At 50.0% G+C, this 25,000-nt stretch overlaps 1 protein-coding gene across 1 annotated transcript in view; it reads left to right on the top strand.

Moving 5' to 3' along the window:
- Positions 1-25,000, top strand: part of LOXL2 (lysyl oxidase like 2) — a 92,037-nt gene that overhangs the window by 59,104 nt on the left and 7,933 nt on the right. The window contains exons 7-12 of the mRNA XM_064731154.1: positions 7,613-7,764; positions 9,624-9,791; positions 14,739-14,904; positions 16,521-16,764; positions 22,140-22,222; positions 22,313-22,331. Of these exons, the coding sequence (XP_064587224.1) occupies positions 7,613-7,764; positions 9,624-9,791; positions 14,739-14,904; positions 16,521-16,764; positions 22,140-22,222; positions 22,313-22,331 (832 nt within the window). The remainder of the gene's footprint in view (positions 1-7,612; positions 7,765-9,623; positions 9,792-14,738; positions 14,905-16,520; positions 16,765-22,139; positions 22,223-22,312; positions 22,332-25,000) is intronic.

The following is a 25,000-nucleotide window of genomic DNA, read 5'->3' as shown; positions in this document are numbered from 1 at the left end:
AGGGAGCTCCATCACAGCTCCTGGGAGCTCCACCACACTCCAGGAGCTCCAACACAGCTCCAGGAGCTCCACCACACTCCAGGGAGATCCAACACAGCTCCAGAGAGCTCCAACACAGCTCCAGGGAGATCCACCACACTCCAGGGAGATCCAACACAGCTCCTGGGAGATCCATCACAGCTCCAGGGAGCTCCAACACACTCCAGGGAGCTCCAACACAGCTCCAGAGAGCTCCACCACACTCCAGGGAGATCCAACACAGCTCCAGGGAGCTCCATCACACTCCAGGGAGCTCCAACACAGCTCCAGGGAGCTCCATCACACTCCAGGGAGCTCCACCACACTCCAGGGAGCTCCAACACAGCTCCAGGGAGCTCCACCACAGCTCCAGGGAGCTCCACCACAGCTCCAGGGAGCTCCACCACAGCTCCAGGGAGCTCCAACACACTCCAGGAGCTCCATCACACTCCAGGAGCTCCACCACAGCTCCAGAGAGCTCCAACACAGCTCCAGAGAGCTCCACCACTCTCCAGGGAGATCCATCACACTCCAGGGAGCTCCACCAAGCTCCTGGGAGATCCACCACACTCCAGGAGCTCCACCACACTCCAGGGAGCTCCACCACACTCCAGGAGATCCAGCACACTCCAGGAGATCCACCACACTCCAGGGAGATCCAACACACTCCAGGGAGCTCCAACACACTCCAGGGAGCTCCAACACACTCCAGGGAGATCCACCACACTCCAGGGAGCTCCACCACAGCTCCTGGGAGCTCCACCACAGCTCCAGGGAGCTCCAACACACTCCAGGGAGCTCCACCACACTCCAGGGAGCTCCACCACAGCTCCAGGTAGCTTCAACACAGCTCCAGGAGCTCCACCACAGCTCCTGGGAGCTCCACCACACTCCAGGAGCTCCACCACAGCTCCAGGGAGCTCCACCACAGCTCCAGGGAGCTCCACCACACTCCAGGGAGATCCATCACACTCCAGGGAGCTCCACCACAGCTCCAGGGAGCTCCACCACAGCTCCAGGGAGCTCCACCACACTCCAGGGAGATCCAACACAGCTCCAGGGAGCTCCAACACAGCTCCAGGAGATCCAACACAGCTCGAGGGAGCTCCAACACAGCTCCAGAGAGCTCCAACACACTCCAGGAGCTCCACCACACTCCAGGGAGATCCAACACAGCTCTAGGGAGCTCCATCACAGCTCCAGGGAGCTCCAACACACTCCAGGGAGCTCCACCACACTCCAGGGAGCTCCAACACAGCTCCAGGGAGCCCTGGGCTCAGGAGAGTTCATCCCCAACCACCAGACACCAGATTCATCCCTAAACACCAAATTCATCCCCAAACACCTGACACCAAATTCATCCACCAAACACCAAATTCATCCCCAAACACCAAATTCATCCCCAAACACCAGACACCAGATTCATTCCCAAACTCCAGACATCAAATTTATCCCCAAACACCAAATTCATCCCCAGACACCAAATTCATCCAGCAGACACTAAATTCATCCCCAAACACGAATTTCATCCATCAAACACCAGAGGTTTATGTCCAAAAAAGGACACAGAGGAGTCCTGGTACTTTATTCCAATACAGGGAGCAGCCATGGGGTCTCTGCATTTGGAGACTCCTTTTAATCCTAATTTCTCCCTCTCATTTCCCATTGGCTGAGGTACTTGAGAGGCACAGACTTCCCAAATCACTAATACAGATTCCCTTCTAATCTATCCCCCCTTTGTCTTTTCCTTGTGTCCATCAGTGGAATTCCCATGGAATTTATGGTTCCTCCCATTGTTTCTTTCATCTCTCAGTATTCAGTTTTATTCATCAGCAGACCCACAGCTTGTTTGTAAAGACAAATCCCTCATTCCATTCACGGGTGCCCTGAATTAAGGAATGTCCCACCCCCAGGAACATCCCATAATTCAGGATACAGTGGATTTTCATCAGGATGTTCAATTTGAGGACCAGGAATTTCTTCCCTAACCTTAATAAGTCTCTTGGGGCCAGACTGGAATTCTGTGACTTAAAAAAGATTCCCTGGAAAAAAAAGCCTGAGGATGAGGAGTTTGCCCTTTTGCTCAGGCAGCTGCTCCTCAGCAAAAGGTCAAATTCAGCATCCCAGTAATTAATTCTTAACAACTCATCATTGTTCCAGTAATTAATTCTTAATTATCTCATCTGCTGCGCTGAAATTCCCTTTGAGTTCTCCAGAACCACACCATGATGTAATGCATTACTAGAAGGTTCCTGGCAAAAAATGAGTCCTGGAGTCAGACTTCAAACACTCTAATTTAAGAGCAGGACAGTAATTTAGCTCATTATAAATAGAAGGGCATTTGAACAGCTCAGAGCCAGGTTTGGGTTTGGATTTCCTGTCTTTGGGAGTTGGTTTAAATCCCAAAAAGTGGTCAAAGGTGAATTGAAACCACCTGGTGATTCCCACACCCTGTTCCCAGGGTGGAAATTTAAAAAAAAATTTTAAAAAGTACACCAAACCCTTGTTGTGAAAATAACAAAACAAAACAAAAGAAAAAAAAAAAAAAACAAAACAAAAAAAAAACCCCAAAAAAAAAGAAAAAAAAACAACAGAAGACACCATGACCTTGTGGGAATAACCAAAAAAAGACACCAAGTCCTTGTTGTGAGAATAACTAAAAAAAAAGATGCCAAACCCTTGGGAGAATAACTAAAAAAAAAATTACACCAAGCCCTTGCTGTGAGAATAATCACAAAAAAAAAAAAAAAAGACACCAAATCCTTGTTGTGAAAGTAACAAAAAAAAAAAATTGCACCAAATCTTGTTGTGAGAATAAAGGAATGGGGAAAATTAGAAAAAAAAAAAGGAATGGGGGAAAAGTTAGAAAAGAAAGGAATGGGGGAAATTTTGAGAATAAAGGAGTGGGGGAAAATTAGAAAATAAAGGAATGGGTGAAATTTTGAGACTAAAGGAATGGGGGAAAATTTGAGAAAAAAGGAATGGGGGAAATTCCTTCAGCTTAGAGAAGGGGAGAGAAGGAAAAAACCCGTGGGTGTCCTGAGTCTGGGAAGCTTTAAAACTTGACCAAATCCACTGGATTTGCCAAAAAACCCTCTTTGTGGCCGGGCTGGAATTTGCTGATGTGTTTAAGGGGATGTAGGAAACAGCTCCATCATCCTGGGGCTGCCACGTGAGGGAGGAGAACGTGGAACGCGCTGTCCCACAGCCTGGAATCTCCCTCTGCCTTCCCACACAATTCCCTTCCCGTTTTTTGTTTCTTTCCCTTCTCTCATCCATCAGTGCTCCCTGTCAGGAGTGTCCCTCTGTGGGGGTCTGAATATATGTTGTATTGTAAAATTTGTGTGTGTCAATGTAAAAGTTTGAATATATGTTGTATTGTGAAATTTGTGTAAGTCTAAGTTATTTTAAACGAGCTGCAGCTGCAAAGTACTTAGTTAAGCAGCAGCTGTAGCTCGTGAAAGTAACTGAAATAAATAAAGAGTAAGTTGAAAGCTTAAGAAGAGCTCGTAAGAAAATAGAAAAGACTGTGTTACAGAGAATAAAGAAGAGTTTTAGTAGAGAGGTAAGAACAACACTGCAGCGAAGATTGCAACAACTGGACTTTTACATTAACACACACAAATTTTACAATACAACATATATTCAAACCCCCACATCCCTCGGGGTGGGTGATGTCCCTCCAGCAGCCACAGGGTCACGTTTGGGTTGGAAAAGGAGATTTTTTTTTTGGCCACGGATGCTCAGGGAGCTCTCCAAGCTCTCCACGCCGTGTCCCTGTTTACACTTTATTCTGTTCCAGATGCACCCCAGGGAATTGGGGTTTTCTGAGGGTGCTTTGAGGAGCAGCCTCACCATGGAATTGGGGTTTTCTGGGGGTGCTTTGAAGGAGCAGCCTCACCATGGAATTGGGGTTTTCTGGGGGTACTTTGAGGAGCAGCCTCACCATGGAATTGGGGTTTTCTGAGGGTGCTTTGAAGGAGCAGCCTCACCATGGAATTGGGGTTTTTGAGGTTGAGTTGAAGGAGCAGCCTCACCATGGAATTGGGGTTTTCTGAGGGTGCTGTGAAGGAGCAGCCTCACCATGGAATTGGGGTTTTCTGAGGTTGAGTTGAAGGAGCAGCCTCACCATGGAATTGGGGTTTTCTGAGGTTGAGTTGAAGGAGCAGCCTCACCATGGAATTGGGGTTTTCTGAGGGTGCTTTGAGGAGCAGCCTCACCATGGAATTGGGGTTTTCTGAGGGTGCTTTGAGGAGCAGCCTCACCATGGAATTGGGGTTTTCTGAGGGTGCTTTGAGGAGCAGCCTCACCATGGAATTGGGGTTTTCTGAGGGTGCTTTGAGGAGCAGCCTCACCAGGGAATTGGGGTTTTCTGAGGTTGAGTTGAAGGAGCAGCCTCACCATGGAATTGGGGTTTTCTGAGGGTGCTTTGAGGAGCAACCTCACCAGGGAATTGGGGTTTTCTGAGGGTGCTTTGAGGAGCAGCCTCACCAGGGAATTGGGGTTTTCTGGGGGTGCTTTGAGGAGCAGCCTCACCATGGAATTGGGGTTTTCTGGGGGTGCTTTGAGGAGCAGCCTCACCATGGAATTGGGGTTTTCTGAGGGTACTTTGAAGGAGCAGCCTCACCATGGAATTGGGGTTTTCTGAGGGTGCTGTGAAGGAGCAGCCTCACCATGGAATTGGGGTTTTCTGAGGTTGAGTTGAAGGAGCAGCCTCACCATGGAATTGGGGTTTTCTGAGGTTGAGTTGAAGGAGCAGCCTCACCCCAGGGAATTGGGGTTTTCTGAGGGTGCTTTGAAGGAGCAGCCTCACCATGGAATTGGGGTTGTCTGGGGGTGCTTTGAGGAGCAGCCTCACCATGGAATTGGGGTTTTCTGAGGTTGAGTTGAAGGAGCAGCCTCACCATGGAATTGGGGTTTTCTGAGGTTGAGTTGAAGGAGCAGCCTCACCCCAGGGAATTGGGGTTTTCTGAGGGTGCTTTGAGGAGCAGCCTCACCATGGAATTGGGGTTTTCTGAGGTTGAGTTGAAGGAGCAGCCTCACCATGGAATTGGGGTTTTCTGAGGGTGCTTTGAGGAGCAGCCTCACCATGGAATTGGGGTTTTCTGAGGGTGCTTTGAGGAGCAGCCTCACCATGGAATTGGGGTTTTCTGAGGGTGCTTTGAGGAGCAGCCTCACCATGGAATTGGGGTTTTCTGAGGGTGCTTTAAGGAGCAGCCTCACCAGGGAATTGGGGTTTTCTGAGGTTGAGTTGAAGGAGCAGCCTCACCAGGGAATTGGGGTTTTCTGGGGGTGCTTTGAGGAGCAGCCTCACCAGGGAATTGGGGTTTTCTGGGGGTGCTTTGAGGAGCAGCCTCACCATGGAATTGGGGTTTTCTGAGGGTGCTTTGAGGAGCAGCCTCACCATGGAATTGGGGTTTTCTGAGGGTGCTTTGAGGAGCAACCTCACCATGGGTGTGGGAGGTTGGATTTCACAGGCTAAATCAGCTCCCAGTGGCTGAACTGGGAGTCCCAGTTCACAGAATTCACAGAATTCACAGAATTTCCAGAATCACTGGGTTGGAAGAGACCTCAAAGACCGTAGAGTCCAACCCAGCCCCAACAGCTCAGCTCAACCCTGGCACCCAGTGCCACATCCAGGCTTTGTTAAACACACCCAGGGATGGTGACTCCACCACCTCCCTGGGCAGCCATTCCAGAATTTATTCCATTCTTTATCACTCTTTCCATAAAAAACTTTTTCCTAATACCCAACCTATGATATTTCCCTTGGCTCAGCTTTGAGACCGTGTCCTCTGGTTCTGTCAGTGCTGCCTGGAGAAGGAGAAAGTCAAGGCAAAGTGGGAGAGCAGTGCCTTCCACAGAGCTCAGGGTGTGGGAAGAGGATTTATCCACCTTTCATAGACCCACATTAAACAATTCACCCTTTTTTCCACAAAAGGAGGAGACACTGAGCCCAGAGCTCATGGATGTGGTATTTTCAGAGACCTCCATTGAAGGGAGGAATGATGCATCTGATTCCATGTTTTCAGAAGGTTTATTTATTATTTTATGATCTATATTATGTTAAAGAATACTATACTAAAGAATAGAGAAAGGATACAGACAGAAGGCTAAAAGATAATAAAGAAAAACTCGTGACTCCTTCCAGAGTCCCAACACAGCCTGACCGTGATTAGTCCTTAAATGAAAACAATTCACATGTTGGATAAACAATCTCTAACCACATTCCAAAGCAGCAAAACACAGGAGAAGCAAATCAGATCATTATCATTTTCTGGTTGTTTTGCCGGTTTTGGTTTTATTTTTTTGGGGCTTCTCATCTTCCCAGGAGAAGAATCCTGGGCAAAGAGTTTTTTTCAGAAAATATGGCAGTGGCACATGGATGTGTTGATATCCTGGAATTAAACTCCAAGGAGTAGGTGAAGGCAAATGTTGGATGGACAGGCCTAATCCTGGGGTTTTTAAGTGCAATGGCATGGGAAGAAATACAAAATGGAGCCACATTTCAACATTTGGCTCCTTTTCTGTGCCCCCGTGTGCCATAATTTCGCCAAGAAGAGCAGCCCTGCCAGGGTTCTCTGGCTCAGAGAGGCCCTGCCCTTGTCCTTTGCCATCTTTGCCATCGTTGTCATCCCACTGGAACGGCTTTGCCCGGCTGGGGATGCTGGCCTGGCTCCCTCCTGCACCCCTGGAGCTTCTCCCTCCAGTTCTGCTCAGGGCTTTGCTCCCCCTCAGCCCTTTGGTGGCTGCAGAACCACTGGGAAGCGCTGCCCGCTCCAGATGGGAACCACAAACGGGATTTTAATGAGAGAGAAGCAAAAAAAGGGACAAAATTCCCGTTCCCAGCAGCCTCCCCCAGGAATGTCCTCCCACCCTGCCCAGCTGTGGTGTGAGGGGTGGACACAGGGCTGGCCAAGCTGCCCAAACCCCATTAGTAAATTGTGGGTGAAATTAAACCCAACACATTCACATCTCTGCCTTGTTGCTCTTTCTAACCAGTTTTGGAAGCAGGAGCTGAGTTTTGCAGGAGGATCATTCCCTTCCATGCTTTTCTGATGGAAATTTCAATTTTCTGCTGCTGCTTATCCTGAGAAGACCCAAATTATTCCATTTTTCTGCCAGCACCTCGAGCCCATTCTCTGCAGCTGTTCTCTGCTGTTTCCCTCAGTGCTGGAATCCTCGACCTGCCCCAGATTTCTTTTCCTGACTCCTCATCCACCCCGTGGATGTTTCATTCACAGCCAACGTGTCAACGTCCCAGTTCTGTGTCAGGAATGTCAGGCCTTGACTGGAAGCAGATTCCAGCACAAAGACCCAGCCAAAAGGTCACAATTTGTGAAGTTTGTAAATTATGAAACAGTGGAAACTTGGTTTTTCCTGAGATTCTTGCATGCTTGAGTTGCAGAGAATACTGGAAAGAATTTAACAGTGAAATTATAACAATAACTTCACAGATTTTTGTTTTATTTTTACAAAAAATCAGCAGATTTTTTCCAAGTTTAGAATGCTGGAGGTCACTGTGGTGTTCACAACCCGCTGGGGTGTTCCCTCACCACACAAAAGGATTTTTTCCCTATTTTTTTTCCCCAAGGAATGGGTCCCATCCACCTGAACGAAATCGACTGCACGGGCTTTGAGAAGTCGGTCACGGACTGCAAGTTCAACACCGAGTCCCAGGGCTGCAACCACGAGGAGGATGCTGCTGTGAGGTGCAACGTGCCAGCCATGGGCTTCCAGAACCAGGTGAGGGGCTGAGGGACCCAGCTGGGAGGGAATTTTGGGTGGAATTTTAGGCAGGAATTGGGCAGGAATCATTGCACCCAAGCCATGAGTATTTAATTCAGGTTTTACCTAAAAAAGGAGGGGAAATGAGGATGAGTGTCCCATTTTATGTGGGTTTTGAGCTCCCCTGAACTCGTCTCATGTGGTGTTTGCAGGGGTCCCAGGACGAGGGAAGAGATGAGAATCTTGACTCCATGTTTCAGAAGGCTGATTTATTATTTTATTATATGTATTATATTAAAAGAAAATTATATATTAAAACTATACTAAAACTAAAAAAGAAAATTATATATTAAAACTATACTAAAATATATAATTATATATTAAAACTATACTAAAACTATACTAAAATATATAATTATATATTAAAACTATACTAAAAATATATACTAATATATTAAAACTATACTAAAACTATACTAAAACTATATAACTATAAAATTATATATTAAAACTATACTAAAATTATATATTAAAACTATACTAAAAGAATAGAAGAAAAGATTTCATCAAAAGGCTTGCAAGGCAAGGAATGGAATGATAATAAAATCTTGTGACTGGCCAGAGAGTCCGAAACAGCTGGACTGTGATTGGCCATCAATTAAAAACAACCACATGAGACCAAGCAAAGATGCACCTGTGGCATTCCACAGCAGCAGATAATTATTGTTTTTAATTAATTAACAACTGGACTGTGATTGGCCATTAATTAAAAACAACCACATGAGACCAATCAAAGATGCACCTGTGGCATTCCACAGCAGCAGATAATTATTGTTTTTAATTAATTAACAACTGGACTGTGATTGGCCATTAATTAAAAACAACCACATGAGACCAAGCAAAGATGCACCTGTGGCAGATAATTATTGTTTTTCCTTTCCTCTGAGGCTTCTCAGCTTCTCAGGAGAAAAATCCTGGCAAAGGTATTTTTCATAAAATATCATGGCGACAGTCTCAGAGTCCTGAAAGTGAGGAAGGTCAGGCTGGAAGGGGTTTGGAGCAACCTGGGATGGTGGAAGGTCCCTGCCCATGGCAGAGGGTGGCACTGGGTGATTTTTAACCCAATTTTCAACCTTTTCCAACACAACCATTCCATGGTTGCTAGCTGCATGAACCAGACACAGATTCCTCTGAGTGCTCCTCCCAAAGGTCTAAAGGAGCAGGGAAGGGAAGATTTCCCAGGGAATTGTGCAGCTGGTCCAACCCGTTTAACTGCTGGGCTTGGCTGGACCCTGCCCTGCCAGAGTGGGAGCAGAGCTGAACTCCCTGAGCTCAAACCCACAGGAGACTCCCAGTGCTGCTCCATCCCTGGATGGCTCCCAGTGCCTTCCTTCCCCGTGGGGAGCTCCCACACAGAGATGGGACACGGTGCTGCACAGCCAGACTGCCCTGACTCATTGTTCCTATGAAGGATTTGGGAATGTGTTCATCTTTTCCTGACTCCTCATCCACCCCGTGGGTGTTTCATTCACAGCCAACGTGTCAACGTCCCAGTTCTGTGTCAGGAATGCCAGGCCTTGACTGGAAGCAGATTCCAGCACAAAGACCCAGCCAAAAGGTCTCAATTTGTGAATCCCTACAGGTCAATGCCCACAGCTCTGCTTTTTGACAGAATTCCCGCTGTGGGAGGGAAATCCCTCACCAGGGTTTCTCCAGGTCCGTGTTAAAGGGGAGGATTTCTGCTGTGCAGCACCCAGGTCACTTCCAGCTGGGGACATCCAATAATTCCAAAATTCTGAGGGAACAAAACCTTCTTCCCCACCTGTTACCCTTTCCTGTGGAAGTTTTCAGTGGATTGAGGGGTTTCTGTCCTGCAGCTTCGCCTGAGCGGGGGCCGCAACCCCTACGAGGGGCGCGTGGAGGTGCTGGCCGAGCGCAACGGGACCCTGAGGTGGGGCACGGTCTGCAGCCACAACTGGGGCACCGTGGAGGCCATGGTGGTGTGCAGGCAGCTGGGGCTGGGCTTCGCCAGCCACGCCTTCCAGGTGAGCCCTGTCCCACCCTAAACCTAAACCTAAACTTAACCACAACCCTAACCCTAACCCTAACCCTAACCCTAACCCTAAACTTAACCACAACCCCTAACCCTAATCCAGCCACACCTTCCAGGTGAGCCCTGTCCCACCCTAAACCTAAACCTAAACTTAACCACAACCCCTAACCCTAACCCTAACCCTAACCCCTAATCCTAACCCAGCCACACCTTCCAGGTGAGCCCTGTCCCATCCTAACCCTAACCCTAAACTTAACCACAACCCTAACCCTAACCCAGCCACGCCTTCCAGGTGAGCCCTGTCCCACCCCTAAACCTAACCCCAAACCTAATCCTAACCCTAACCCTAATCTTAACCACAACCCTAACCCTAATCCAGCCATGCCTTCCAGGTGAGCCCTGTCCCATCCTAACCCTAACCCTAAACCTAAACCTAAACTTAACCACAACCCTAACCCTAACCCAGCCACGCCTTCCAGGTGAGCCCTGTCCCATCCTAACCCTAACCCTAAACTTAACCACAACCCCTAACCCCTAACCCTAATCCAGCCATGCCTTCCAGGTGAGCCCTGTCCCATCCTAACCCTAACCCTAACCTTAACCCCAAACCTAACCCTAACCCTAACTCTAACTCAAACCTTAACCTTAACCTTAACCTTACCCCTCACCCTAACCTTAACCCTAATCCTAACCCTAAACCTTAACCCTAACCCCAAGCCCAACCCTAACCTTAACCCTAACCCACCCCCTGCCTGGGCCTCACATCTGCATGGCTGGGTTGGGGTGCTGGAGGAGGAGGAGGAGGAAGGGTCATTCCAAAAGGAGCTCCAAGGTTGAGGCTGAAAAGACCCCATGACTAAAATCTCCTTGTACAACACCTACGTGGAGGTTGGGATTTGGAGTAGATGGAGCTGTGGAGGATAAAAAGTGAAGGAATTCATTAGGAGCTGGAATGATGGGATAAGGGGGAATGGCTTCCTGCTGCCAGAGGGCAGGGTTGGATGGAATACTGGGAATAAATTCTGCCCTGGGGCTGTGGTGAGGAATTCCCAGAGGAACTGTGATTGTCCCATCTGTGGAAGTGTCCCATCTGTGGAAGTGTCCAAGGCCAGCTTGGAGCAACCTGGGATAGTGGGAGGTGTCCATGCCTGGGTGGGGCCGGATGAGTTTTAAGATTTTTAAGGATTTGCTGAAAAACATTCTACTTCCCTGAGTTCTCTGTTGTTTGCTCACAGCTCAGGTTTCCTGCCATTCACCAATCCCTGCTTGGGCTGGTGGCTGCATGCAGGCTCTTGTCCCTCCCTGAAATGCAGGGGTCAGGTTCAAACTGGGGTCAGGCCTCCTGAAAAAATGGGATTTTGCCCCTGGAGTTGCTCCAGTGCAGCTCCATGAATTGTTGGTATTCCCTGCTCCTCTCCTGCCCCAAACCCTCCCTGCTGCTTCTGCCTGGCCAGGAATGACCCCTCAGTGCTGCCCCACCCTAGGAGTGTCCCAGGCCAGCTTGGAGCACCCAGGGACAGTGGAAGATGTCCCTGCCCATGGCAGGGGTGGAATGGGAGGGGATTTAAGGTCCATATTCCCCTATGGTGAATTGCTCCCCCCCAGGCTTTTCCTGCTCAAACTCAGAGTGGGATTAGATTGGATATTCAGGAGAAATCCTTCCCTGGGAGTCCGGGGAGGGGCTGGAATGGATTCTCTACAGAAGCTGTGGCTGCCCCATCCCTGGAAATGTCCAAGGCCAGGTTGGACAGGGCTTGGAGCAAGATGGGATAGTGGGAGGAGTCCCTGCCTCAAGGTGGGACTGAATGAGTTTTAGGATTTTTAAGGATTTCGTGATAATCCCAAATTATTTGGATTACTAATGCTTCCCTGAATTCTCTGTTGTTTGCTCACAGCTCAGGTTTCCTGCCATTCACCAATCCCTGCTTGGGCTGGTGGCTGCATGCAGGTTCTTGTCCCTCCCTGAAATGCAGAGGTCAGGTTCAAACTGGGGTCAGGCCTCCTGAAAAAATGGGATTTTGCCCCTGGAGTTGCTCCAGTGCAGCTCCATGAATTGTTGGTATTCCCTGCTCCTCTCCTGCCCCAAACCCTCCCTGCTGCTTCTGCCTGGCCAGGAATGACCCCTCAGTGCTGCCCCACCCTAGGAGTGTCCCAGGCCAGCTTGGAGCACCCAGGGACAGTGGAAGATGTCCCTGCCCATGGGATGGGATTTAAGGTCCATATTCCCCTATGGTGAATTGTTCCCCCCCAGACTTTTCCTGCTCAAACTCAGAGTGGGATTAGATTGGATATTCAGGAGAAATCCTTCCCTGGGAGTCCGGGGAGGGGCTGGAATGGATTCTCTACAGAAGCTGTGGCTGCCCCATCCCTGGAAATGTCCAAGGCCAGGTTGGACGGGGCTTGCAGCAACCTGGGATAGTGGGAGGTGTCCCTGCCTCAGGGTGGGACTGGATGAGTTTCAGGATTTTTAAGGATTTCGTGATAATCCCAAATTATTGGGATTACTAATGCTTCCCTGAGTTCTCTGTTGTTTGCTCACAGCTCAGGTTTCCTGCCATTCACCAATCCCTGCTTGGGCTGGTGGCTGCATGCAGGTTCTTGTCCCTCCCTGAAATGCAGGGGTCAGGTTCAAACTGGGGTCAGGTCTCCTGAAAAAATGGGATTTTGCCCCTGGAGTTGCTCCAGTGCAGCTCCATGAATTGTTGGTTTCCCGGCTCCTCTCCTGCCCCAAACCCTCCCTGCTGCTCCTGCCTGGCCAGGAATGACCCCTCAGTCCTGCCCCTCCCTGGGAGTGTCCCAGGCCAGCTTGGAGAACCCAGGGACAGTGGAAGATGTCCCTGCCCATGGCAGGGGTGGAATGGGAGGGGATTTAAGGTCCATATTCCCCTATGGTGAATTGTTCCCCCCAGGCTTTTCCTGCTCAAACTCAGAGTGGGATTAGATTGGATATTCAGGAGAAATCCTTCCCTGGGAGTCCGGGAAGGGGCTGAAATGGATTCTCTACAGAAGCTGTGGCTGCCCCATCCCTGGAAATGTCCAAGGCCAGGTTGGACGGGGCTTGCAGCAACCTGGGATAGTGGGAGGTGTCCCTGCCTCAGGGTGGGACTGAATGAGTTTTAGGATTTTTAAGGATTTCGTGATAATCCCAAATTATTGGGATTACTAATGCTTCCCTGAGTTCTCTGTTGTTTGCTCACAGCTCAGGTTTCCTGCCATTCACCAATCCCTGCTTGGGCTGGTGGCTGCATGCAGGTTCTTGTCCCTCCCTGAAATGCAGGGGTCAGGTTCAAACTGGGGTCAGGCCTCCTGAAAAAATGGGATTTTGCCCCTGGAGTTGCTCCAGTGCAGCTCCATGAATTGTTGGTATTCCCTGCTCCTCTCCTGCCCCAAACCCTCCCTGCTGCTCCTGCCTGGCCAGGAATGACCCCTCAGTCCTGCCCCACCCTGGGAGTGTCCCAGGCCGGGCTGGACAGGGTTGGAGTGAGCTGGGCTGGTGGAAAGTGTCCCTGCCCATGGGATGAGCAATCCAAACCATTCCATGACCTCTGCCACCCCGGGCTCACGGACAGATCCCAGCCTTTCTCCACGGCCAGGGAGGGATCTGCAGGTCCCCAGGGGACACTCAGGGCTGGGACACCCAGCAGGAAGGAGGCTGGAGCTGCCCACGTGCTGCTGGGGCCATTCCCTGCTCCAGCTGCTTCCTCCAGCTGATTTCCCCCCATCCAACCCCGGGAGCTGAGGATCTCCAATCCCTGAGCGTGGCCTTTCCGACTGCCTGCCTCTGTTGACACAGCCCTGGGAGTCCAGCGAGGAAAAGGCATTTTTTCCCTGAGCTGAGGCTGCTGGAATTTGGAACAGAAAAGGCTCTTATGCTGCCCCAGCTCTGGAGCATAAAGCCCCAGTGTGCAGAACAGGGCAGCCCTGTGTGCTCCCAGCCTTCCCAAACAGCCGGGGCAACGGGAGCCGGGGGACACCGGGGGTTTCTTTTCCTGGAAACTGCTCCCAGCTCGGGCACGGACAGATCTCCGAGGACTTTTTTAGATTCTCTCTCCCCTCCCCTTCTCCCACGTTCTGGGGCTTGGGAGTTGATGTTGTGTCATTCCCATGAGTTTGGTAAAACTGGGGGATGAGGAGAGGAGAGGAAGTTTCATCAGGAACGGGAATGGTGGGACAAGGGGGAATGGCTTCCCACTGGCAGACGACTGAGTTAGATGGAATATTGGGAATAAATTCATAAATTCTTCACTTTCAGAGGACAGAGTTAGATGGGATATCTGGAATAAATTCCCACTGCAAGGCTAGATGGATATGGATAATTCCTTGACAGAGACAGAGGATGGGATATTGGGAATAAATTCTTCTCTGACAGAGGACAGAGTTAGATGGGATATTGGGAATAAATTGCCCACTGGCAGAGGACAGAGTTAGATGGGATATTGGGAATAAATTCATAAATTCTTCACTTTCAGAGGACAGAGTTAGATGGGATATTGGGAATAAATTCCCCACTGCCAGAGTTAGATGGGATATTGGGAATAAATTCCCCACTGCCAGAGGACAGAGGTAGATGGGATATTGGGAATGGATTCTTCACTGGAACAGCAGTGAGGTCCTGGCATGAAATTCCCAGAGAAGCTGTGGCTGCCCCTGGATCCCTGGAAGTGCCCAAAACCAGGTTTAAACAACCTGGGATAGTGAGAGGTGTCCCTCTCCATGACATGGAGTGGGACTGGATGGGATTCAAGGTTTTTAAGGATTTAAAAATTTCAACTTCCCTGAGTCCCCTGTTCCAGCATCCTTTGATGGATAATGTGGGGTCTTGCCCTGATCTTCCCTGGTGGGAGAATCCCCACTTCAGGCAGGTAAATATCCCCCTAAGAGCCACTAACCCCCAAGGAATGTGTGAAACACCATTTCCTGCCATTTTATTTTTGCCCAGGAAACGTGGTACTGGCACGGGGACGTCAGCGCCGACGACGTGGTGATGAGCGGGGTGAAGTGCTCGGGGACGGAGATGTCGCTGTCGCACTGCCGGCACGACGGGGCCCACGTGTCCTGCCCCAGGGGAGGGGGGCGCTTCGGGGCCGGCGTGTCCTGCTCCGAGAGTGAGTGAGCCGGGATCTGCCCCCCGGGCCAGGGGGAGTGCAGGGGGAACGGGGGAACTGGATATGCCAAAACAGCGCGGAATTGTAACTCCCTGAGAGGCTCTGGCTGGGGCTGCCCTGTCCCTGGGAGTGTCCAAGGGCAGCTTGGAGAGAGCTGGGATTGTGGGAGGTGTCCCTGCCCGTGGTGGGGTGGGGTGGGATGGGATCTATGGGATGGGATGGGATGGGACCTATGGGATTATGGACCTATGGGATGGGATCCATGGGATGGGATGGGATCCATGGGATGGGATATGGGATGGGTCCATGGGATGGGATGGGATCTATGGGATGGGATATGGATGGGACTGATATGGGATATGGGATCCTGGGTATGGGATGGGATCCAGGAGATGGGATGGGATGGGATGGGATTCATGGGATGGGGTCCATGGGTTGGGATCCATGGGATGAGATCCATGGAATGGGATGGGATCCATGGGATGGGATGGGACTATGGGATCTATGGGACCTATGGGATGGGATCCATGGGATGGTATGGGATCCTGGAATGGGATCCATGGCATGGGATCCATGGGATGGGATCCATGGGATGGAATGGGATGGGATCCACAGGATGGGATAGGACAGGACAAGATGGGATGGGACAGCACAGCACGGCACAGCATGGCATGGCATGGGATTTAAGGTCAACTACTCCCATATGGTCAATGGTTCCACCCCAGGCTTTTCCTACTCAAACTGAAGACTAGGATTAATTTGGATATTCGGAATGTCTTTGGAGTGTGAGAAACTTTTCTGCTGGTGTGTGTGTTCCCAAGAACTTTGAGTGTGGTGGTGAGTGTTCACCAAGACACTTGCTGGTTGTTTCACCACAGACACTTTGTGCTGGGTGCTGCACTGGGCCCGTGGGGACAAGGCCAGGCCTGCAGGAGCTCTGGGGGTGCTGGGATGGAGCTTCCCCCCATAACAGGGGCTGCTCCTCAGGTTCCCCTCTGTGGAGAAGCTTTAAGGTGATGGTGAAGGAAAGGAGTCGGTTCTGATGGAGGGTTTGGACCCAGAGCTTTATTCTGGCCCACAGGCCTCTGAATGCAGCACCAGCTCCCACAGAACTCCCTGAGCCCGTGGTTGCTGCTCCTTTAACCCCGGGGAGAGGGGCAGGGAGCCACCAAGCAGGGACAGGAGGGGAGGGACAAAGGGACAAAGGACACCTGGATGGCCCAATGCCCCCCAGGGGTAGAGGGCATCCTTTGGATCTGCCAATTCTGGAATGCCAGGACTGACAGACGTGATCAGCAGGGAAGGAGGGAAGGAGGAAGGAGGGAGGAGGGAGGGAGGAGGGGAGGGGGGGGGGGAGGAGGAGGAGGGAAGGAGGAGGAGGAAAGGAAGAAGGGAAGGGAGAGGAGAAGGAAAGGGAAGAAGGGAAGGAGAAGAAGGGAAGTGGAGGATAAGGAAGGGAAGGGAAGGGAAGGGAAGGGGAAGGGGAAGGGAGAGGTGATTGAAACACCTGGGAGGAGAGGGAGAGGGACCTGAGGTTCTGGAGTAAACCCTGCAATCACACCGCAACACTTTCGGGGTGATTTTATTTCATTTACCCCGCCCATTCCTCACCGCAGCCGCCCCTGACCTGGTGCTGAACGCGGAGCTGGTGGAGCAGACGGCCTACCTGGAGGACAGGCCCATGTTCCTGCTGCAGTGTGCCCTGGAGGAGAACTGCCTGGCCAGCTCGGCCCACAACACCTCGCTGACCTCGGGCTACCGGCGCCTGCTGCGCTTCAGCTCCCAGATCCACAACAACGGCCAGTCCGACTTCAGGCCCAAGAACGGCCGCCACGCCTGGGTGTGGCACGACTGCCACCGGTGGGTGCCACCCCCGGGGTCCCTGCCACCCCCAGCCCCTCCTGCTGCCGCGGGGAAGTCTTGTCCCAGCTTTGTTCCAGTTTTTTCCTGGTTTTTTCCCAGTTTTGTCACAGTTTTTTCCAGCTTTGTCCCGGTTTTGTCACAGTTTTGTCCTGGTTTTGTCTCAGTGTTGTTCCAGCTTTGTCCCTGTTTTTCCCAGCTTTGTCCTGGTTTTATCCCAGTTTCATCCCCGTTTTTCCCAGTTTCATCCCAGTTTTGTCCTGGTTTTGCCCAATTTTGTCCCAGTTTTGTCCCAATTTTGTCCCGGTTTTATCCCAGTTTTGTCCCAGTTTTGTCCCAGTTTTTCCCAGTTTCATCCCGGTTTTGTCCCACTTTTTTCTCAGTTTCGTCCCAGCTTTGTCCTGGTTTTGTCCCAGTTTTGTCCCAGGTTTGTCCCAGTTTTGTCCTGTCCTGCTTAAAAACCTTAACCTTAAACCTTAAACCTTAAAAACCTTAAACACCAGAGCGTTAAATCTTAAATCTTAGATTTCTTTATAACCTCCCCAAAGTGCTGAGATGTGCAGGTAGCACTGGAAAATGGAGAACTTGGAGCAATTTTGGACACGGTGGAAGGGAGGTGGGACGGGAAAGGGTGAGGGAGAGGCCAGGAGCCATCTGTGCTCCAAACTGGAACCAGTTGAGATGGACAGGGATGAACTCAATCCCTCTTCAGTCTTTCCAGTCTGTGAGCAGCAGAGTGCAAACAGCCCAGGGAGTGACTCAGGCATAGCTCAGAACCTGACTCAGGCTCGAGAAGCTCAAACTCGCATCAAATTCATTGATTTGAGCCAAATCTGCCTCAAAACACCAGCCCGGCCTTGGCCTTGGGCCTCTGCTCTGCCTCCTGCCCTGGGAGCTCCTGTTTGGATGTGGAAGTAGAATAAAAATGGGAAAGACCCCAAGCAGGGAGTGAAAAATGATTTCATTTTTCATTCTGGCAGATGGCAATTTCTGGATTGTTGGTTTGGGTTTTTTTTTAGTGAGGGGAAACACAGGAAAAATTTCCTCCCCTTCCCCTTTGCTCATGCTCCGTCTGTAAATCCGTGAGCAATGCTGGTGATTGGAAGTGTTTCAGCCTTGATTATTTTTACAGCTGGAAAGGAGTGGATTTATGCCCATTTTTCTTCTTTTTTTTTTCACTTTTTTTTGTGGTTTTTTCTTTCAGTGCTGGGATAGGCATTCCCAATGCTGGAATACCCATTCCCAAAACTGGGATACCTATTCCTAAAGCTAGGACAGACATTCCCAAAGTTGGGATAGCCATTTCCATAGCTGAGATAACAATCCCAAAGCTGGGATATCCATTCCCAAAGCTGGGATATCCATTCCCAAAGCTGGGATTCCCATTCCCAAAGCTGGGATAGGCATTCCCAATGCTGGAATACCCATTCCCAAATCTGGGATACACATTCCCAAAGCTGGGATAGGCATTCCCAAATTTCAGATAGGCCTTCCCAAAGCTGGAATACACATTCCCAAAGCTGGGATTCCCATTCCCAAAGCTGGGATAAGCATTCCCAAAGCTGGGATAGGCATTCCCAAAGCTGGGATAGGCATTCCCAAATTTCAGATAGGCCTTCCCAAAGCTAAGATACACAATCCCAAAGCTGGGATGCCCATTCCCAAAGCTGGGATACCTATTCCCAAAGCTAGGACAGACATTCCCAAATTTGAGATAGGCATTCCCAAAGCTGGGATAGGCATTCCCAGTGCTGGGATAGACATTCCCAATGCTGGAATACCCATTCCCAAAACTGGGATACCTATTCCTAAAGCTAGGACAGACATTCCCAAAGCTGGGATAGGCATTCCCAAAGCTGGGATAGACATTCCCAAATTTGAGATAGGCATTCCCAAAGCTGGGATACCCATTCCCAAAGTTAGGACAGACATTCCCAAAGTTAGAACAGATATTCCCAAAGTTGGGATTCCCATTCCCAAAGCTGGGATAAGCATTCCCAAATTTGAGGTAGGCATTCCTAAAGCTGGGACAGACAATCCCACACCTGGGACAGACATTCCCAAAGCTGGGATACCTATTCCCAAAGCTAGGACAGACATTCCCAAAGTTGGGATAGGCATTTCCAAAGCTGGGATAGACATTCCCAAATTTGAGATAAGCATTCCCAAAGCTGGAATAGGCATTCCCAGTGCTGGGATAGACATTCCCAAAGCTGGAATACCCATTCCCAAAACTGGGATAGACATTCCCAAAACTGGGATACCTATTCCTAAATCTGGGACAGACATTCCCAAAGTTGGGATAGGCATTTCCAAAGCAAGGACAGACATTCCCAATGCTGCAGTAGCCATTCCCAGTGCTGGGACAGGCATTCCCACAGCTGGGATACCCATTCCCAAAGCTAGGACAGACATTCCCAAAGTTAGAACAGATATTCCCAAAGTTGGGATTCCCGTTCCCAAAGCTGGGATTCCCATTCCCAAAGCTGGGATTCCCAGTCCCAAAGTTGGATTCCCATTCCCAAAGCTGGGATTCTCATTCCCAAAGCTGGGATTCCCATTCCCAAAGCTGGTATTCCCATTCCCAAAGTTGGGATTCCCATTCCCAAAGCTGGGATTCCCAGTCCCAAAGTTGGATTCCCATTCTCAAAGTTGGGATTCCCAGTCCCAAAGTTGGATTCCCATTCCCAAAGTTGGGATTCCCATTCCCAAAGTTGGGATTCCCAGTCCCAAAGTTGGGATTCCCATTCCCAAAATTGGGATTCCCATTCCCAAAGCTGGGATTCCCAGTCCCAAAGTTGGATTCCCATTCCCAAAGCTGGGATTCCCAGTCCCAGAGTTGGGATTCCCAGTCCCAAAATTGGGATTCCCATTCCCAAAGCTGGTATTCCCATTCCCAAAGTTGGATTCCCAGTCCCAAAGCTGGGATTCCCATTCCCAAAGTTGGATTCCCAGTCCTAAAATTGGGATTCCCATTCCCAAAGCTGGGATTCCCATTCCCAAAGCTGGGATTCCCAGTCCCAAAATTGGGATTCCCATTCCCAAAGCTGGGATTCCCAGTCCCAAAGTTGGAATTCCCATTCCCAAAATTGGGATTCCCATTCCCAAAACTGGGATTCCCATTCCCAAAGTTGGGATTCCCAGTCCCAAAACTGGGATTCCCATTCCCAAAGCTGGGATTCCCATTCCCAAAGCTGGGATTCCCAGTCCCAAAATTGGGATTCCCATTCCCAAAGTTGGGATTCCCATTCCCAAAGCTGGGATTCCCATTCCTAAAGTTGGGATTCCCATTCCCAAAGTTGGAATTCCCATTCCCAACGTTGGGATTCCCAGTCCCAAAATTGGGATTCCCATTCCCAAAGCTGGGATTCCCATTCCCAGAGTTGGGATTCCCATTCCCAAAGCTGGGATTCCCATTCCCAAAATTGGGATTCCCAGTCCCAAAGCTGGGATTCCCAGTCCCAAAATTGGGATTCACATTCCCAAAGCTGGGATAGGCATTCCCAAAGCTGGAATACACATTCCCAAAGCTGGGATTCCCATTCCCAAAGCTGGGATTCCCAGTCCCAGAGTGGGATTCCCATTCCCAAAGTTGGGATTCCCATTCCCAAAGCTGGCGTGGCACAGAGTGGTTTCAGGTCCCACTTCTCCCTGTTCCCTCATTCCCTGGGTTTGCTCCCCGTTCCCAGGCTGGGCTCCAGCCCAGGCTGTTGCAGCAGCATCACCCACACTGCTGTGCCCAGCCCTGACCCCGTGCAGCCCAGCTGGGCTAAAGCTCAGCTTAACTCTCTGCTGAGCCAAAAACCCAACGTCACCCACACCCTGCTGGGCCTGGCTTTGCTAATCAGGGCTCCAGACACGGGCTCTGGGCTCTCTCCTGACCTGGAATGCTGGAATGTTCCCCAGGCTGGGCTGACACGTCCCACTTTAAAACCAGGAAGTGTCTCCAGGGTGAAAACCTGTCAGTTTTCGGCTGTTTGAATGGCCTGGAAAGGCCCGGGGTGGCCTTGGGGCAGCCCGCGTATCGAAGGACAAGAAGAGGCTTCAGTTCTTCTTTTGGTTTTTATGTTTATTAATTGTTTATCTAAAAGATTTTCTTTCAGCCGAACAGAGCTCTGCTCAGCAGCCAGCCATGAGCACACTGTGTCGCCCTCCGGACAGTCACCTATCTTTATACCCATAGTTACGTGTACAATATTTATCATTTTTCCCCAATACCATTTATTCTTATTACCCGGTGCACTTTCAGTAATAACCAATCCAAAAGTGCCACCATGGCCAAAGAAGATGGAGGAGAAGAAGAAGAAGAAGAAGGACAGGACACACCCCAATTCCTCCATCTTACTTCTCTAAACCCCCCTGTACAGAAATCCTAAACCCTGTGTTTCACTCTCTAATTAACCAATCCCTTCACCATTCACCCCGGTGAAACCCTCCTGTCCTCATACAGGTGTCGTCTCCTGTGTAGGATCAAAGTCCAGCCCCAGACACTTCTGGAACATTCCAGGACTCCCGAGCCCCCCAAGGGTGCTCTCAGTGGCTCGGCACCTCAGGACTCAGATCCTGAGATCCCACAAAAACCCAGCTCTGAGCAGGGTGAAAGAAGCTGCTCCAGCTGTTGCTTTTTGCTGATGAATTCACATTCTGCTGCTTGAAAAGTTAAATTATAAAAGCAGCCAGGCCTGGGCACAGCCAGCTCTGTGTGGAATATTCCTGGAAAATGATGGGGCTGCTCCAATGGATGATTTTTTGGTGCATTTTTTGCCCTTCCTGCCACTATAAAACATTGGGATCCCACAAAAGTTGGAGCAAGGGACTTAATAAATGTCCCAGGCCAGGTGGGACAGGGCTTGGAGCAACCTGGGATAGGGGGAGGCGTCTCTGCCATGGACAGGGATGGAACAAAATGATCCTTAAATCCCTCCCCATCAAACCAGTCTGGGATTAAATGTAAATAAATCCCAGGAGGCAGCAGGAGGGGTGATGGAGCCACACAGGGTCATCCCCAGGGAACATTTCCTGGGAATTTTCCTCCCCACCCAACCAGTCTGGGATTCCATGTAAATAAATCCCAAGAGGAAGCAGGATTGGTGATGGGGATCACACCAGGAGGCACACAGGGTCATCCCCAGGGAATATTTCTTGGGAATTTTCCTCCCCACCCAACCAGTCTGGAATTAAATGTAAATAAATCCCAGGAGGCAGCAGGATGGGTGATGGAACCACACAGGATCATCCCCAGGGAACATTTCCTGGCTGGAGTTGTCCCACTCCTGCAGCTCCACTTGGCCCTTCAGCCCTGGTAATTAAAGGGAAATTAATTAGGGGGTAAATTAATGATCCCTCGGGTTAATTGTCCCTGTCTGTCCCCACAGGCACTACCACAGCATGGAGGTGTTCACCCACTACGACCTCCATGGAACCAGATGGGCATGCCAAGGTGGCGAGGGATCGGCAGGCCATGCATTCTGTCCGCATGGAGTGACACCGAGTATGGAGGAGGATCAGATGGAGGAGTGATAAAATGTCCCTCGATGGATGGTGACAGCTCTGGAGGATGGTGAGTGGTGGAGGAGGCATGGAGACGCATGTGGATGGAAGGATGGATGGATGGATGGATGGATGATGGAAGATGATGGATGGATGGATGGATGGATGGATGATGGATGGATTGGATGGATGATGGATGGATGGATGATGGATGGGAATGGATGGATGATGGATGGATGATGGATGGTATGGATGGATGATGGATGGATGGGATGGATGGATGATGGATGGAATGATTGGATGGATGGATGGATGATGGATGGATGGATGATGGAATGGATGATGGATGGATGGATTGATGGATGGATGGATGGATGGATGGATGGATGGATGGATGATGGATGATGGATGATGGATGGATGGATGGATGATGGATGATGATGATGGCATGGAATGGATGGATGAGATGGATTGGATGGTGATGGATGGATGGATGGATGGATGGATGGATGGATGGATGGATATGGATGGATGGAGGATGATGGATGGATGGATGGATGGATGGATGGATGGATGTGATGGATGATGATGGATGGATGATGGATGGATGGATGATGGATGATGGATGATGGAGGATGGATGGATGATGGATGATGGATGGATGGATGATGGGATGGATGGAATGGATGGATGGATGGATGGATGATGGATGTGGATGAGATGGATGGATGGATGAGGGAGGATGGATGGATGTGGATGGATGGATGGATGGATGGATGGATGGATGTTGGATGGATGGATGGAGGGATGGATGATGGATGGATGATGGATGGATGGATGATGATGGATGGATGATGGATGGATGGATGGAGATGGATGGATGGTGATGGATGGATGTGATGGATGGATGGATGGATGGATGGATGGATGATGGATGGATGGATGGATGGAGATGGATGGAGATGGTGAGGAGGATGGATGGATGGATGATGGATAGGATGATGATGATGGGATGGATGGAATGATGGAATGGATGGATGGATGGATGGATGGATGGATGGATGATGGATGGATGGATGGATGGATGGATGGAGGGTGGATGGATGGATGGAGATGGATGGATGGATGGTATGGATGGATGGTATGGATGGATGATGGATGGATGGATGATGATGGATGATGGATGGAATGGATGGATGGATGGATGGATGATGGATGGATGGATGGATGGATGATGATGGATGGTGATGGATGGAGGGATGATGGATGGATGGATGGATGGATGGATGGATGGATGGATGGGATGGATGGATGATGGATGGATGGATATGGATGGGATGAGGATGGATGGATGGATGGATGGATGGATGGGATGGATAGTGGATGGATGATGGATGTGATGGTGGATGGATGATGAGGATGGATGGAATGGAGATGGATGATGATGGATGGATGGATGGATGGATGGATGATGGATGGATGGATGATGGATGGTGATGATGGATGATGGATGATGATGGATGGATGGATGATGGATGGATGGATGATGGATGATGGATGGATGGATGGATGGGATGGATGGATGATGGATGATGGATGATGATGATGGATGGAGGATGGATGGATGGATGATGATGGATGGATGGGATGGATGGATGGATGGATGGATGGATGGATGATGGATGGATGATGGATGGATGGATGGATGGATGGATGGATGGAGGATGGATGGATGGATGGATGATGGATGGATGGAGGGATGGATGATGGAGATGGATGGATATGGATGGATGGATGGATGGATGATGGATGGATGGATGGATGATGATGGATGGATGATGGATGGATGGAGGGATGGAATGGATGGATGGATGGATGGATGGATGGATGGATGGATGATGGATGGATGATATGGATGGATGGTATGGATGGATGATGATGGATGATGGATATGGATGGATGGATGGATGGATGGATGGATGGATGATGGTGATGGATGGATGGATGATGGATGATGGATGATGGATGGATGGATGGATGGGATGATGGATGGAGGATGGATGGATGGATGATGTGGATGATGGATATGGATGGATGGATGGATGATGATGGATGATGGATGATGGATGGATGATGGATGGATGGATGATGATGATGGATGGTGATGGATGATGGATGGATGGATATGGATGGATGGATGGATGGATGAGATGGATGGATGGATGGATGGATGGATGGATGATGATGGTGGATGGATGGATGATGGATGGATGGATGGATGATGATGGATGGATGGATGGATGGATGGATGGATGGATGGATGGATGGATGGATGGATGATGGATGGATGGAAGGATGATGGATGGATGGATGATGGATGGATGGATGGATGGATGGATGGATGATGATGGATGGATGATGGATGGATGAGATGGATGGATGGATGTGATGGATGATGGATGGATGGATGGATGAGGGATGGATGGATGGATGAGATGGATGTGGATGAGGATGGATGGATGGATGATGGATGGATGATGGATGGATGGATGGATGATGGATGGATGGATGGATGGATGGATGGATGGATGGATGGATGGTGATGGATGGATGGATGGATGGATGGATGGATGGATACAGGGATGGGATGGATGGATGGATGGATGGATGGATGGATGGATGATGGTTGGATGAGATGATGGAATGATAATGGGATGGATGGATGGATGATGGATGGATGATGGAT

This window comes from Zonotrichia leucophrys, chromosome 22 (assembly GCF_028769735.1).
Source record: "Zonotrichia leucophrys gambelii isolate GWCS_2022_RI chromosome 22, RI_Zleu_2.0, whole genome shotgun sequence".
Lineage (NCBI taxonomy): Eukaryota > Metazoa > Chordata > Aves > Passeriformes > Passerellidae > Zonotrichia > Zonotrichia leucophrys.
The sequence above is the reverse complement of the archived record's forward strand: the minus strand, read 5'-3'. Positions and strand labels throughout refer to the sequence as shown.